Source organism: Schistosoma mansoni, chromosome W, assembly GCF_000237925.1.
Source record: "Schistosoma mansoni strain Puerto Rico chromosome W, complete genome".
Classification (NCBI taxonomy): domain Eukaryota; kingdom Metazoa; phylum Platyhelminthes; class Trematoda; order Strigeidida; family Schistosomatidae; genus Schistosoma; species Schistosoma mansoni.
The window spans coordinates 12,308,069-12,321,518 of record NC_031502.1 but is presented as its reverse complement, the minus strand read 5'-3'; the positions used below and the strand labels follow the sequence as shown (position 1 = coordinate 12,321,518).

Below are 13,450 nucleotides of genomic sequence, written 5' to 3'. Positions count from 1 at the left end.
TATAACTTACTGCGGGTAAAGTGCTTGCATTTTTATTATTCAGCTTTCAAGACCTAACTTCTTATTCGAAACTTCTCGAGACATCACAAAGCTATTTTCTTACTTTTCTACTTACCTTCTGTTGCGAAGATATTTTATTACTTAATGGTTATGATCAATCGATAAACAATTATCCATTCATACATATAAATAATATTTATATCTAATCAGATAACTTTCTTGAATATACGTGAAATAATAATGATCCTTCGTTTCTCTACTATGAATCATCCAGTAAGTAAATGATTTCATTAATGTTTACGTGAACGATTTCTGTACTTGATTAGCAGTTTCAGGATATCTGTAGACAGAAATTTTTTAGACCCAGATAAGATTATATCATATATTTTGCGTATTCTCCGAGGTGTAAATCATAGCCGGGTTCATAAGTTTTATGTTTAGACAATTGAAACTTGTTTGCAATTGACCTTACTGTAAAATCAAAGAGTATCATTCTCTTGTAATCATTTAATTTGATGGTTATGATCCTAAAAACTTGTACTCAAAACCAAATAATAGAATCCTGTTTATCAAATGAGTGTTTCAGTTATCTATAACATTCTTTGTGTGTATTACAAGTGCGATACCGTTTGTTACAGGGTTATGTGTGATTTTCCTATGCTAGAGAATCTAGAAAGGAAAGGTATATTGAATTTTTTATATTTATGTACTTAGCTAACTGTGATAATTAACAACTGATATTCATGTAGTAACTGTACCCAAAATGAGAAAATGATAACAGTTGTAATACATAGCTTTTACAGATGATATTAACTGTTGAAAACCTAGCACAGGGAATGGAATTATTCTGTGTGGATTATCTGCATGTAGTTGCAACAGTCAAACAAAACCTTTAAGGTTTACACTATTTGTCGTAAGCCATTGTCTAGAATCCCACTAGTTTGAATTCATCTAACACCATATTAATGTTAATTTGGTTTCAGCTTATCTATTGATCTGGAATTTTCGTTTCATGAGGACAATTTTTGTTGGTATGGTATTATTATAGGATGATAAATTTCCATGAACTAAAGCCATATTGTTAAAATTTTCGTAATGTATTGACAGATAATTTGTATGTCACAAAATAAACCAATCCAAATAATTATTTTCCATCACATAACTTTTTAATGGTTGTTAGGCTTAATTTATTCAAAAAATGTCACTACCAACTGGTTTCAATTATTCCACTTAAACAAATAACTATTGCTCAATAACTACTGAAGATTATAGTAAATTTATTCTACGTTTGTATGAGTGGTTTAATAAGTATTTCCCTAATGTGTTTCCTAATGAAGATTATAATTGAAGAAATGTGAATAGTCAGTAAAGTTTGTTAGTTTATGAATTATTGTTGTTGCAGATTAGATATAGTAGTTAGTTTTGAGTTCGTCGAAAAATGTTGTACAATAATAGATGAACGGTTTCTCAGTTTTAGGTGTGGGGTAATTTCCATATTAACATTTGTGCACACAAATAAATCAATAATGTTGTCTTTTCGACTTTTAAACAACCTCGAAGTCTAGATAGTATGGCTATGAATAAGGTGGTATTTATTACACATAAGCTTTGTACTTAGTTTGCGTTGCACACAATTGGAAACTACAGGTATCAACTTCGCCTTAGCAACAAATATAACCTCTCCATGTTTGAACTTACAATATGCTTCATTTTCTTGTGAGTCAGGTAATCTTTTCCAGATTGTGAGTTACATGTAATGGAAAGCTGAAAGGGTAACTTTGTTTAAGTTTTGAATACTTCCAAAAATGTCCAGGAGTGGGATTTCATCACCTCATTAGCTTGCCATCCTAACAAAGTTTTGTGAATTCCAATCCCTATGATCGAACAGGTTCCTCGATATTTGACAGGATTCTTTGTTATCAATTGAAACAAAGCGAAAATTACAGATTCTGGGTCATCATTCTACTATCTCTAAACACCTTATTTATTTGACATAAACAGTATGTTTATTTTGAAACCTTATATGACAAAACAGTTTTATTGAAACATATATACTTACTGAGATTCTTAACAAAAACATAAAAAAAACTATTGTTTGGAGAGTTTACATTTCTTGTGTAGTTGGTGGCAAATAGTAAAGGTGTTTCAACATTCAAAAGCATTAACATTATTAATTAATAAAGAGGTCCGAAATTCATAAGTCATATGACGTAGAAGGTCTTAAAACTGCTTTTTTCAAAATTTGGCGAAAGTGTAGTGATTTTCACCTACGAATCCATCAATATTTGGGAAGCGATCGAATATTTACTGAACTAAGTAAGGTAATAAAATAAATAAGCGATCAACAGATGACTAATATTTGATTTTATTTAGCTTACTGACCATGCTCTACCAATCAGTTATCACTGTACAAAGTATCTGTTCACTGACACAGAGTGATTTTGCTGTTTTTTACTCAGTAAACGTCACTGGTTTACCATTTCATTCCATCACATGTCAAAGGTAGATTTTTAAGGTGTAGTGAATCTAGTTGAACTAGATGAGCTGTTTATAAAACAATTTCAAATATTTAATTTGAACAGATATTTATTTACAATATATCTGGAAAAGGCTATTGAATTTAGCTGAGAAACGCGAGGGTTTCTATTGAAACGCAGAAAACAGCAGAATACGCTCTACTTTCTACAGGGTGACTTTAAATGCAATACTATTTATATGACAATCACTTGTGAACCAGATATCAGATTTGGAATGACCTATCAAGATTAAACGTCTGTTAAGTAGTAAAATTCGAAATATGATGTGCTACAGACCTATATATAATTGAATAACTAGTTAAAAATTACTCGCCATTTCTTATCAACCTTATTCATTGAACGGTGACTACAACTTAAACTTTTTACTTTGAGGAAGATATTAAGTTAAACAGATCATCATACTTCTCGTTCAACGAATTTTCTGGTTTGAATAAGTGCCTTTTTATTAACTGTGTTAGCACTAAAGAATAGTATTTTAATGAAATAGTATATCGCTGAGATATTTACATAAATCGATAACATGCGCTTACCCAATCTGTGAATATGAAAGTATACTGATAACCGGTCATATTATGCACGTATGCCTGTAAGAAAAAAGATATATGCATGAGATATTAAGTTATATATGCATTTTAGAAAATGTTCGTTGAAAAGGTGTGGGATACGAAAGTAAGAGATAAAACAAAGATAAACAAAAGTCATATTGGTGCGTAGAAAAGTATATAAAATTGTGGTTAGAATGTACAAATGCTAACTGTTACAACAATCCTTTCTTCAGTGATGAGTGCTTAGAGTATACCAATTATTGCAAGTAATATGGTTAAGAAAACAAGTGGTGTAGAATTATGGTAAACCGTGTAAAGTTGAACATACTAAATGCCTCAATACAATATTCTAGGCCTAAAGTTGGGTGTCCTCAACCCTTATGAGAATAAATATCCGTAGTTCTATAGAACAGATCTGCCTTTAATATAATTGAGTTTCAATAAGTGTTGAGAAGTGAATGATGCCTGTGCTAAAATGAAAATATAGATCAAATCTTATATGATTTGGAACATCAACAAGGTTAAACATCCGATTTTCAACGATTTATTTAGACACTCAACTTCGTATACATTTTGGAAACTGTTCAAATCTTAAATGAAGCAATTTTTCCTTTCCTAATATAGCTTACGTCTAGGTAAGAGCTTGAGGGTTGCAACATGGATGACAGCTGTTAACATAAAACATATATGTATTTGATCAATGAGTTTGTAGGTATCATTATCAAGTTTTGATTTGATAATTTTGAATAAACTGAGCATTGGGTAGATTGCTATAAATAAATAAATATATTTGTAATATCCCAATGAGTAGAAAAATTAGATTTTCTGCAGTTTCGTGACTCAGTGTAAGCCGCTTCTTTATTATTTATTCTCTGAAGAAGTGGCTTACACTGAGTCACGAAACGTTAGAAAATCTAATGTTTCTATTCATTGGGATATTACAAATATATTATTTATTCTATTTGATCAAGTTTATTGAAATTTATTTCTGTATCGAAAGAAACAGATATATTCGTGATTTTCAGCAGATCCTGGTTTTTTAAATCTAGGTTATAATGAGTCTGTTGAACGAACACTAAGGTCTACTGTTCGGCATGAGTATTCTCATGGAATTTATTGAGCGTTAAAACCCATCCATGGGCTTAAGTAGGAAACAATGTGGCACACTTAATGTAAAAATCCTGATAAAACCTCTTCGGTATCCAAATCTAGCACAAAAGAAGAATGTTTTAAAACTTAGAACTCCTTTTCTGAAAGCCGATTATTTAGACAAAACAATTGCACATTTTCTGACATAAATTTCTGTCCCAGAATTATTACAACCATTAGAATCAACCATCATTAGTAACATATTTTAAGAATAAATTTTGCAACCTTTCTCTTATAACTTGACTATCTTAGTTGTATCGTTTGATACAACTTGAAACAACTACATGGGTACGTTATTCGAATTAAACGTGTTTCATAAACATTCACCAGTTAAAATGAAACACATACCATAACTAAGAAATTGGTTACTTGCCAACTGGGAATATCCACAAGGAAATTTTTCTCCAATCCTGACCCTAGTTCTGCCATCATTGCTCTAGCACCACTTGCGTTTTCATCCCATGATTTAATTTTTAATATTCCTTCAAAATTATTTACTAAAGTGGTAAACTTGAGCAAACCTAAAATAATATGGAAAATAGATACATGTTATGAAATTATTAGTCATGATAACAGATGTAACTCCGATGTAAACGTTTCAAACATAGCATTGAATGTATGACATCTACTAATCAATCCTTACTGGTATTGTGAAAATCGTTGTATGAGACTTCATAGTGTTTACTTTCCCATTAAAGTTTATTTATATTAGACGTGATAGTTTCTTTATTGTATGGATTAAATAGTGTCAGACGTTCACTTCATATTGGTTGAAATGTATCTAAATAGTGTGGAATTGTCTAGTGAATGTAGTGCTTCAGGATATTAGGTGGCTTTAAATGTTGTTTAAAAGACACTGTATGGTGTTTGCTTACTTTTAAAGTGAAATACAATTATTCAGATACTGAGCTTAAACTAGATTGTCTAGATCTAAGATAACATGTGAGTATGGTAAACATAAATGCAGCTGGTTAGTACATGTTTTTGTTTAGCTGGTAGAACTTAAGGAACAGTAATTTTATTCCATTTAATAAGGTAATTAAAAAGCAATTAGTTCTATTATTGGTTGAATTGAAGGGTGCATCACTGAAAAACAACGAATATACCTTATAAAAGAAACGCAGGCTTAGTTAATTTCAATAATGTATGACTTAAACTTACTTTCAGGTTTATTATAGATGAGTGTCATACGTTTCCATTTTTCCACCTGAGTTAAATATTCATATAAACCTAATCCATAACTTTCAATACTTGGATGCAAATGTATGGCATAAGTAGTTTTTCTTGATATCATACTCCAGTGTGTTTCAACATACGGTAGACCAAATCGATTAGCCAAAGACAACAAAGCTTGTGATAAAGATGTTGAGCTTGGTCCATATAATGCAATTATCCCTCTATCCAAAATTTTGCATGCTTTAAATAAAGGAGTGAATGTGGACGTAGACAATCTGATGAACAATTTAGTTAAACTCAAAAGAAGTAACAATGAATAAACTTTGCACTTTAATCAAATTTGAGTCACAGTTACTTAATTATTATTCTCTTCGTTATAAAAAGTAAATTATGGAAAGATGCATCCAGGAAATTCGGTTTCGAGAGATATTCTATCTTGACATGTACTTAAACTTGATGTATTTGGGGATGCAGATGGGAGTTATTATTATTTAAAAGGGATGACATGGGAATTTAGTATTCTTGAATACATTTTCATAAAGCTTACCCAATTTACATTTCTATCAGTAATCAGTTTTATTCGTGTCAAAATCGCTTGCTGAATTATATGATTCCGTCTCACTTTCTATTAGTTTTTGTACTATTCGACAACGCATGGAAAGTTAAGAAAAAACATTTTTAGCAAAGACAGATCAAAAGACTCATTTTTCAATTTAAAGTGTATTTTACTAGGCCATTTATACTGCATATGTTTAGTCAAATTATAAAACATTGAAAAATTCAGCTTTAACCAAGATGCAATAAGAATATGCAGCTACGACCCCAGACATAACCGGGTCTTGAACCATCGTATCAACATGTTGTCATTTTAAAGACGTTGTTGAGAGTCCCGTTATAGATCGAAAACATGTCCTCACTTTACCGTGTTTTTATATATTTTGGCCCCTGACATCAGTTAACAACAAAAATCACCTTCAAGATATTTTCACACAAACACACTACGAGTTCAGTAAAATTGGAAAGTGGTCTTTATTGTTTAATCATCACATGATCCTTATTTAAATAATGCTAGACTTCAGTGTGTTCCGAAGGAAATAAATCATATCATTCTGTACTAAAAATAAGTGTCGTTTAGCTTTCCAATATTATTACACTTAAAATACGGCAATAATTAACTACCTGTGTAAATGTATAATTTAGAGTTGACCGCATGGTTGTTAATGCAATCCGTTAGTCCTATTTTTTTGATCATTGTCTAAGATTGAAAACATTCAAAAATGAGACTGTCTAGTGATGAATATAATTAATTGTGACATCCACTCATTTGATAAACCCAACACATCACTAAATATTTAAGACTCATTCGCAGTTGATTTTTATCTTTATTTACACGACAATTTAACAAGATGACCACTTACTATAAATGAAATTGATCACAAACTAATGTATAATTTGAGTTCGCCTACTTATTAAGTGTAGAGTATATACTTTTTCAATTTCGTTCTTAAAGTAGGACGAAATTTCAAGCGTTCTTCATGAATGTGCATAGCTTTGTAACCACATATGATGAAAATAATTTCCACTTTTGGTTCTTTTTGGTTAGTGAGTAAACAGTTACCATCATGTTGATTTAGGGATGGTTGATGTAAAATTCTATCGACCAAGTTACAACATTACTTACTAATCTAAGTAACATTTTATTAGCCTTTTATACTCTTCAATGTATTTATTTAAATCTCAATAAAAACGACAACACAAGCGTGTGGAATGTGTCCTCATAGATACAAAATCATTCTGTGATTTAATTTAACATTCTTCAATGTAGTTCAACTACTAATTAGAAAAATGATTATCCATACATCTAATTATATATTGTTAATAAACACAATTTAAACCAAGATAATTTATCGCCATTTATCCACTAATTTAAAACAAGAGTTTACATGTAGGATATTTAAAAAAGAAAGTATGTAATACTTGCTTGACAGCAATAAATTATAATCCATTTACTTGGATTGAAGTAATCCACAGTTCTGTCAATTAACTTATTCATGCAACAGTTGCTTTTAATTTACTTCAACTAAAGTCATTTAAGAATTCAATTAATATGCCGATTTGTATTACAGTTGTTATTGGCATTACGAAAACGACAATAAATCATGAACTATGTAAACCGCGTAATCGAATAGATTCTTTCTATATATTCTTATTGACATATTTCTTAATAGTTAATTGTACGACTAACACTAGATTGTATCTTAATTATTGTAACATACATTCCACTTGTATATAATCATTCAATTTAAGTAGCTCATCATTAAGTCCTGTGTTGACATTAAGATAATTTTGCTGGAACAGACACAGATAGATGTGTCGCCAAACCCAACTTGGTTTGATCAAATAGACGGTGATATAAGTAAATATTTTGGATTCACAGTGAAATAATGGGTGACATTTTATTTATTGAACTTATTTGCTAAACAGTTATCATTGGATTATGCTAAAATTCTTTTTAACTCTACCGCTAACACTTTACTCCGATTCCCAGAAATGGTTAGATACCTGTTAGTATTGCTTTGTGTTTTTCCGTTGCTGACAGTCAGAAGTGTGAAAGATTAGTCTTGATTGCTATATGTACATCCCAACTTTTTAATTATGTGATTTAAATGTTTTTGGATTTCGACCAGCTGTAGGATCCAGAACGTTTATTTATTTATGTCTTGCCAGTTAGATATAATTGCAATCTCTGGTTAGTGTTAACACTGAAACTAGTAACTGTTACTCCAAATGCAAGCGGTTTATCTACTCAGCAGATGTGTTTAGGCAGACAATACTTTATTCATCGAGCATGAGATCATTCGGAAAGAGGATACCCAAAATAAACTGGGAAATTTTAATTGAGAGGTGATATCAAAGATCCCAGTGTGATGTACATATCTTAGTAAATAACGATTTCTACAATCCTGAATGTTAACAACTTCGCACTCGGTAGCTCAGTGGACAATGAGTTAGCGTTTAAAGCGAAATGTACCAGGTTCTGGTCTTAATAAGAATATCTGCACTAGTATGTGCTACTTTGAAACAGTAAAACAATAGTTGTATAGCCAGATAAACCAAATTTTTATTTCGTACAAAAATGTTTTGATAGGTATAGCACATGGGTGAAAAAATGAAAAAAAGGGGTTATAATGAGATTGAAGTTTAAGGTGCTGCTAACTGATAATCGTAAAATTCGTCACTAGAGCATAGAAATTTAAGAAGGTAGTTAAAGGTATTCAGACAAAAACTAATTATATTGGTTCAAAGATCTAAAGATAATTTTGTCAATAAGATTGATAATTTTGGGAATACATTACAAAGAATTGAATCAACCTAAAGTCAGAAATTCCAGACGAGCATGTTATATTATTATGAATTCATTCGTTAAATATTCTACTTTTGCTTAGGACAGATCAGATGAAAAAGGTTATCCATATTGATCAATGAATTAATTTATTTGAAGGGGATTGTAACATCTTGTAAACCATCAATCTCAAAGGCTAGCCAGTAAACCTTAGTAGAAATAGCTTGTATGACCGTCTTCATCACAGTAAGTTATTTTAGATAACGGTTGAAGTTTTATATTTAGGAATAAAAGAAAATTATCCCTTCAAGGTATCTTGCTACTTGGCTTTTAGGCTTTCAGACGTTTTCAGATGTCCTCTTAAACTTATTGATGTCATGACTTCACAGTTAACTCGATTCATTTTGTATCTTTGGCTTTTTATTCTCTTCACATAACTTAAATACAAGTTAATAACAATCATTTTAAAAATTCATTTTGTATGTCCCTTTGGGAATATCGACACTGGGATGTAGGCACATCCAGGTGATGTGTCTCAAATAGGATGAAACACGCGTCCTGGATCCTATTGCTAATCACTGTCTAACCTTAATTAAATTTGTGAATAAATGGCCTTATCTAGACAATCCGCTGAGAATGCACGTGTGACAAAAAAGTCTGATCAATTTTAGTCCTTGGAAAAAACAGTGGGATGATGCAAGCATACAGAATAAATTCATCTTACATTTGTAAAATTAAACCATATTCGTTTTTTGAAATATAGGGAACTGTTTTATGTTATCATAATTAATTAATTTATAGTTGACTGGATAAGTGAACATTGAAAAAGTTGTTAAGGACATGAACAAATTCTTATGGTGAACCACGTGCGGCTTTCTCATTCACTGAAATTAATCAAATACTAGTTTAACATGATTAAAAGGAGTGTTTATCAACAGAGCATACAGTTAATTGATGACATGGTATTCATGAGATCACCGTATTTTGAAATAAGATATATAGATATTACTAACAAAAATAATACTGATGGGTTATTTCTTGGTGTTATAAATGCAAACGCGCAATATTTACAGTAGTTTCCTACGCATTATCGTTAACATTTTTACAGTCACCAAGAGAGTATGAAAGAATGATAATATATTCGATTGTCTAAAGAAGTTAGTGAAACAGCCTGCAAACTGGTGATTATTCAGTTACAACCTAGTTTCAAAATGGTATCTAAGCAAGATCTTTATAGGTCTAGTGTATAAACGTATATGTAGTGGATAATCTGCAAATTAACATCTTTCAAGAACTGGAGGTTGAGCTGTTCATTGGTCAACTCATTTGATATTTCACAATAATTGGCCTGTTTGAAATTAACTTCGTATAAATAAAATGTTATGGACACAAGTACAATTTTGGAACATTTATATAATTCATTATGAAAATTGTAATCATTTAGAAAACTAATATGTAGACGGAAGTAAAAAATATAGGTCTAGAAAAAAGCGTTTTATGATTTTCTATTTCATATTCTTTTTCTGTTCAAGTTTTGACAGCTAGAAAAGTGGGAGCTTTGTACTGTTCAAAGCGGCGATATGACTTTATCTAACGATTTTCCAGTAAAATGTAAAATATACAGTCAAAAAAATGACGTAATACAGGAAAACGATACTTTTCCGTTGCATCAGAATTTCAATCTTAATTTTGTGCAACAGTCATAGTATAATAATTAAAGTTTAAAGACAAATTTATACTTGGGAATTATCTAAAATTAAAGTTTCCACATACGTGGGATTTACAGTTACAAGTAGCAGCATTGTAACCTATTTGTGATAGACGAGATTGTGAGATTTGTTGTTAACAGAATCTCGAGTTGCGAAAGGTTAATGGTTATGATGATGAATCAATTGTTGAGAGACCGTCATGTTAACCTCGACAATCTGAGCAGCCTTGGAACTTCAATAATATCTTTCTCAGCAGTGTGCATCCACGATACCGCCTCTCCAGATTCGAAAACTGCGCTTATCATTTTCGTGCGCGAGCTGATCTTTTTACAATCTGAAAAATTTAATACTTTTCTTTTTACAATCTGAAAAAGACTGTACTAAAAGCCGATCATTTTAAGATTGATTTTTGAATATATAGGCTCACGTTAAAATAGCTTTCACGAAGTCATTTTACGGTAAATATTTATTCTTACTGTCTAGATCAATTGTTTTTAATTTCAGCTTACGCCTAATAATAACCAAGAGGCTTTTAAAAACAATTCTTTGTGGGACCAGTCTTGCTTACCTTGTTGTGTAGCTACAAAAACATTATCTTTAGGTACAAATTGGATAATAGGTTCTAACTGATAAGATGATAGAGTTCCACTTTGACTTAAGACTTCATTAGCCGCTTGTACACCATTTTCAAATGCTTTCTCAGTTTCACGGTCTTCATCAGTAAGTATAATTCCTGAAGGGACAAAAGATCTCTGGTTATCAAAGAGCTTATAAACGATTAACTTATAAAATTATTATAATTCGTGAGTTATTTAAAAGCAGTTAATAAGAAAATGTAAATGATCTATTCGAATCAAATATGTTCATGTAAGCATGAAAAAGTGAAATATGTTGGTGAGTAACTTAGTAAACACTGAAGTTACATATAAGGTCTAAGTCAAACTGTGGAAGGAACGAATCAAACAGGTTTATAGACAGGTTAGGTAATTCAATGAAGCATGCTGGCTATCTGCAGAACCCTTGTCAGTTTCGAAGATTTATACATATACGATTTCAATATTGCTTCTAAAATATATTTTATCAGTTTGCAAACAGTAAAAATGTAAAACGGCGGTAAGGATATGGATAGTAAGAACTGACGTCTTACATGTCCTGAAACAAACAATTCTACAAGGTGTGTACTGAATTATAGAAGCATCTGTATGTAATCAGCCCGGCTACGTTGAACGATGATAGTAAACCTATAGTGATGCGATGCTTTTAATGTCATGGTCTATGGGTAAGAGAGCTGTTACTTAAAGACGTTACTTTTAATGAATATCTTCATAATTACAAACGTTTACAAGGAGAAATTATCTAGAGACATTCACGAATTATCCTATCTGGGTTACTTCGTTTTCAAGACACGAAAGCCTGGAACTCTGACAATGTCATTACTCGCTTGTAAAATCTTTGTACGTTTTAATTATAATTTTATTTACTGTATGTATTCATCCTTATCATCTAATTACTTGTTGGGTACAGATGACAACAGATTTTCTTGACCCTGAAGTTCGTCATTATGTAGTAGCTTTATGCATTAAGCGATGTCATAGATTAGGTGCTAATGATGTTTACGCTGATGATTTATTTGTATAAGTTAGTTCTTATTCAAAAGCTGAGATATTCACTTTGTTGAAAAGTTCTATGTATTATATCTAACCACCATTAGACTACTTATTTTAAATATAAAAATTTATTAGCGCTTCAATAAGTTTAGCAGTCTGTAATACCTAACTTTAATTTCACGTTTAATCGTTAATTGTATAAGTCAATATTGATTGATTTACCTCACCTATGATGAGTCTCTGTGAGCATTGTTATTCAGTGATATAGACCCGCAAGTAAGAAGGTATTTCAGAAACCAATCGTAGTCTCTTTGATGACTGTTAAATACTACAGACCTAGGATAATGGCTTCTTGTCAATCATTTTCGCGGATATAAAGCCAAAAAGCTACTTCAAGATAGAGAGCTACTTGGCTTAATGGGGACACTGAAAACGTGATTTGATGAACTTCAGTGGAAAGCGCATAAAGCTAACAACTATGGAGTGGTATAATAATCTACGGCAGTTACAATCAAATTGTACCTCATTGTGATGAAATGAGAAATGAAAGCCTGTAAATTATTAAGTAAGGACATTGAATGGATTAATTAATGGTATGGAACAAAAGTAAAACTTTGAAAACCTTCAGAAAGTTCAAGACAGTTTGACTGTAAACCTGTCTTAACATGAAAAAAAATCTAGTCAGTTTATGAAATACCCTTAAACTGACAACAAAATATTGATGAAGTTTTAACACTATTAAATGCCAAGTTTTTCACTAAGTCAGTGAATCAATTCTTCTTGATCAATTTTATTGCTTCCTTTTTTCCTTTTTATTATTCTGCCTAAATTCTTATAAGATTATTATACACAGTTATGTACATATATACTACGGATGGTTTTTATCTCAATATTCACTTATTCTATCCATTTCATTTGCTTGACCTTTAAATTATTTCTAATATTAAATGAAAAATTCTGTATCTACATTAATAACAACAATGTAGTTGCAGCATATAAATATAATACTGTTCCTCATAAAGGAAATTTCGAGTGTATGTATGTGTACTTTTCACAAAATGTATGGAGAAACTGCATTCTTTTCTATTAAACCAAGTGATACTTTGCAGGTGATGGACAAAGACAAGAGTTCGTATTTTTCATTGGGTTTTAGGTGGCTACTGAAAGTTAATTTAAAGTTGTACCAAATATATTCTGTAATGTTTTTTTATGATGGAAATATCATAGAGGGTAGAATGTCATACCTCAATCTTCACTGGTTCCTCAATTCTCTAGATCTTTTTACTGTTTGTCTCCAATCATCTACTAATAAATAAAGTGAAAGTGAACGTAAAGCTACATAACACAGTCACTACAATATAGCCATGATCGACAGAATTCAGTC

General features: G+C 31.0%; 1 protein-coding gene across 1 annotated transcript in view; it reads right to left on the bottom strand.

Moving 5' to 3' along the window:
* The window catches only part of Smp_153780 (putative glutamate receptor, kainate), a 38,455-nt gene that overhangs the window by 23,823 nt on the left and 1,182 nt on the right, over window positions 1-13,450 (bottom strand). Inside the window, exons 2-4 of the mRNA XM_018788563.1 lie at window positions 11,028-11,192; window positions 5,393-5,647; window positions 4,580-4,752 (exon numbers count right to left, since the gene is read on the bottom strand). Of these exons, the coding sequence (XP_018654094.1) occupies window positions 4,580-4,752; window positions 5,393-5,525 (306 nt within the window). The 5' untranslated portion in view covers window positions 5,526-5,647; window positions 11,028-11,192. The remainder of the gene's footprint in view (window positions 1-4,579; window positions 4,753-5,392; window positions 5,648-11,027; window positions 11,193-13,450) is intronic.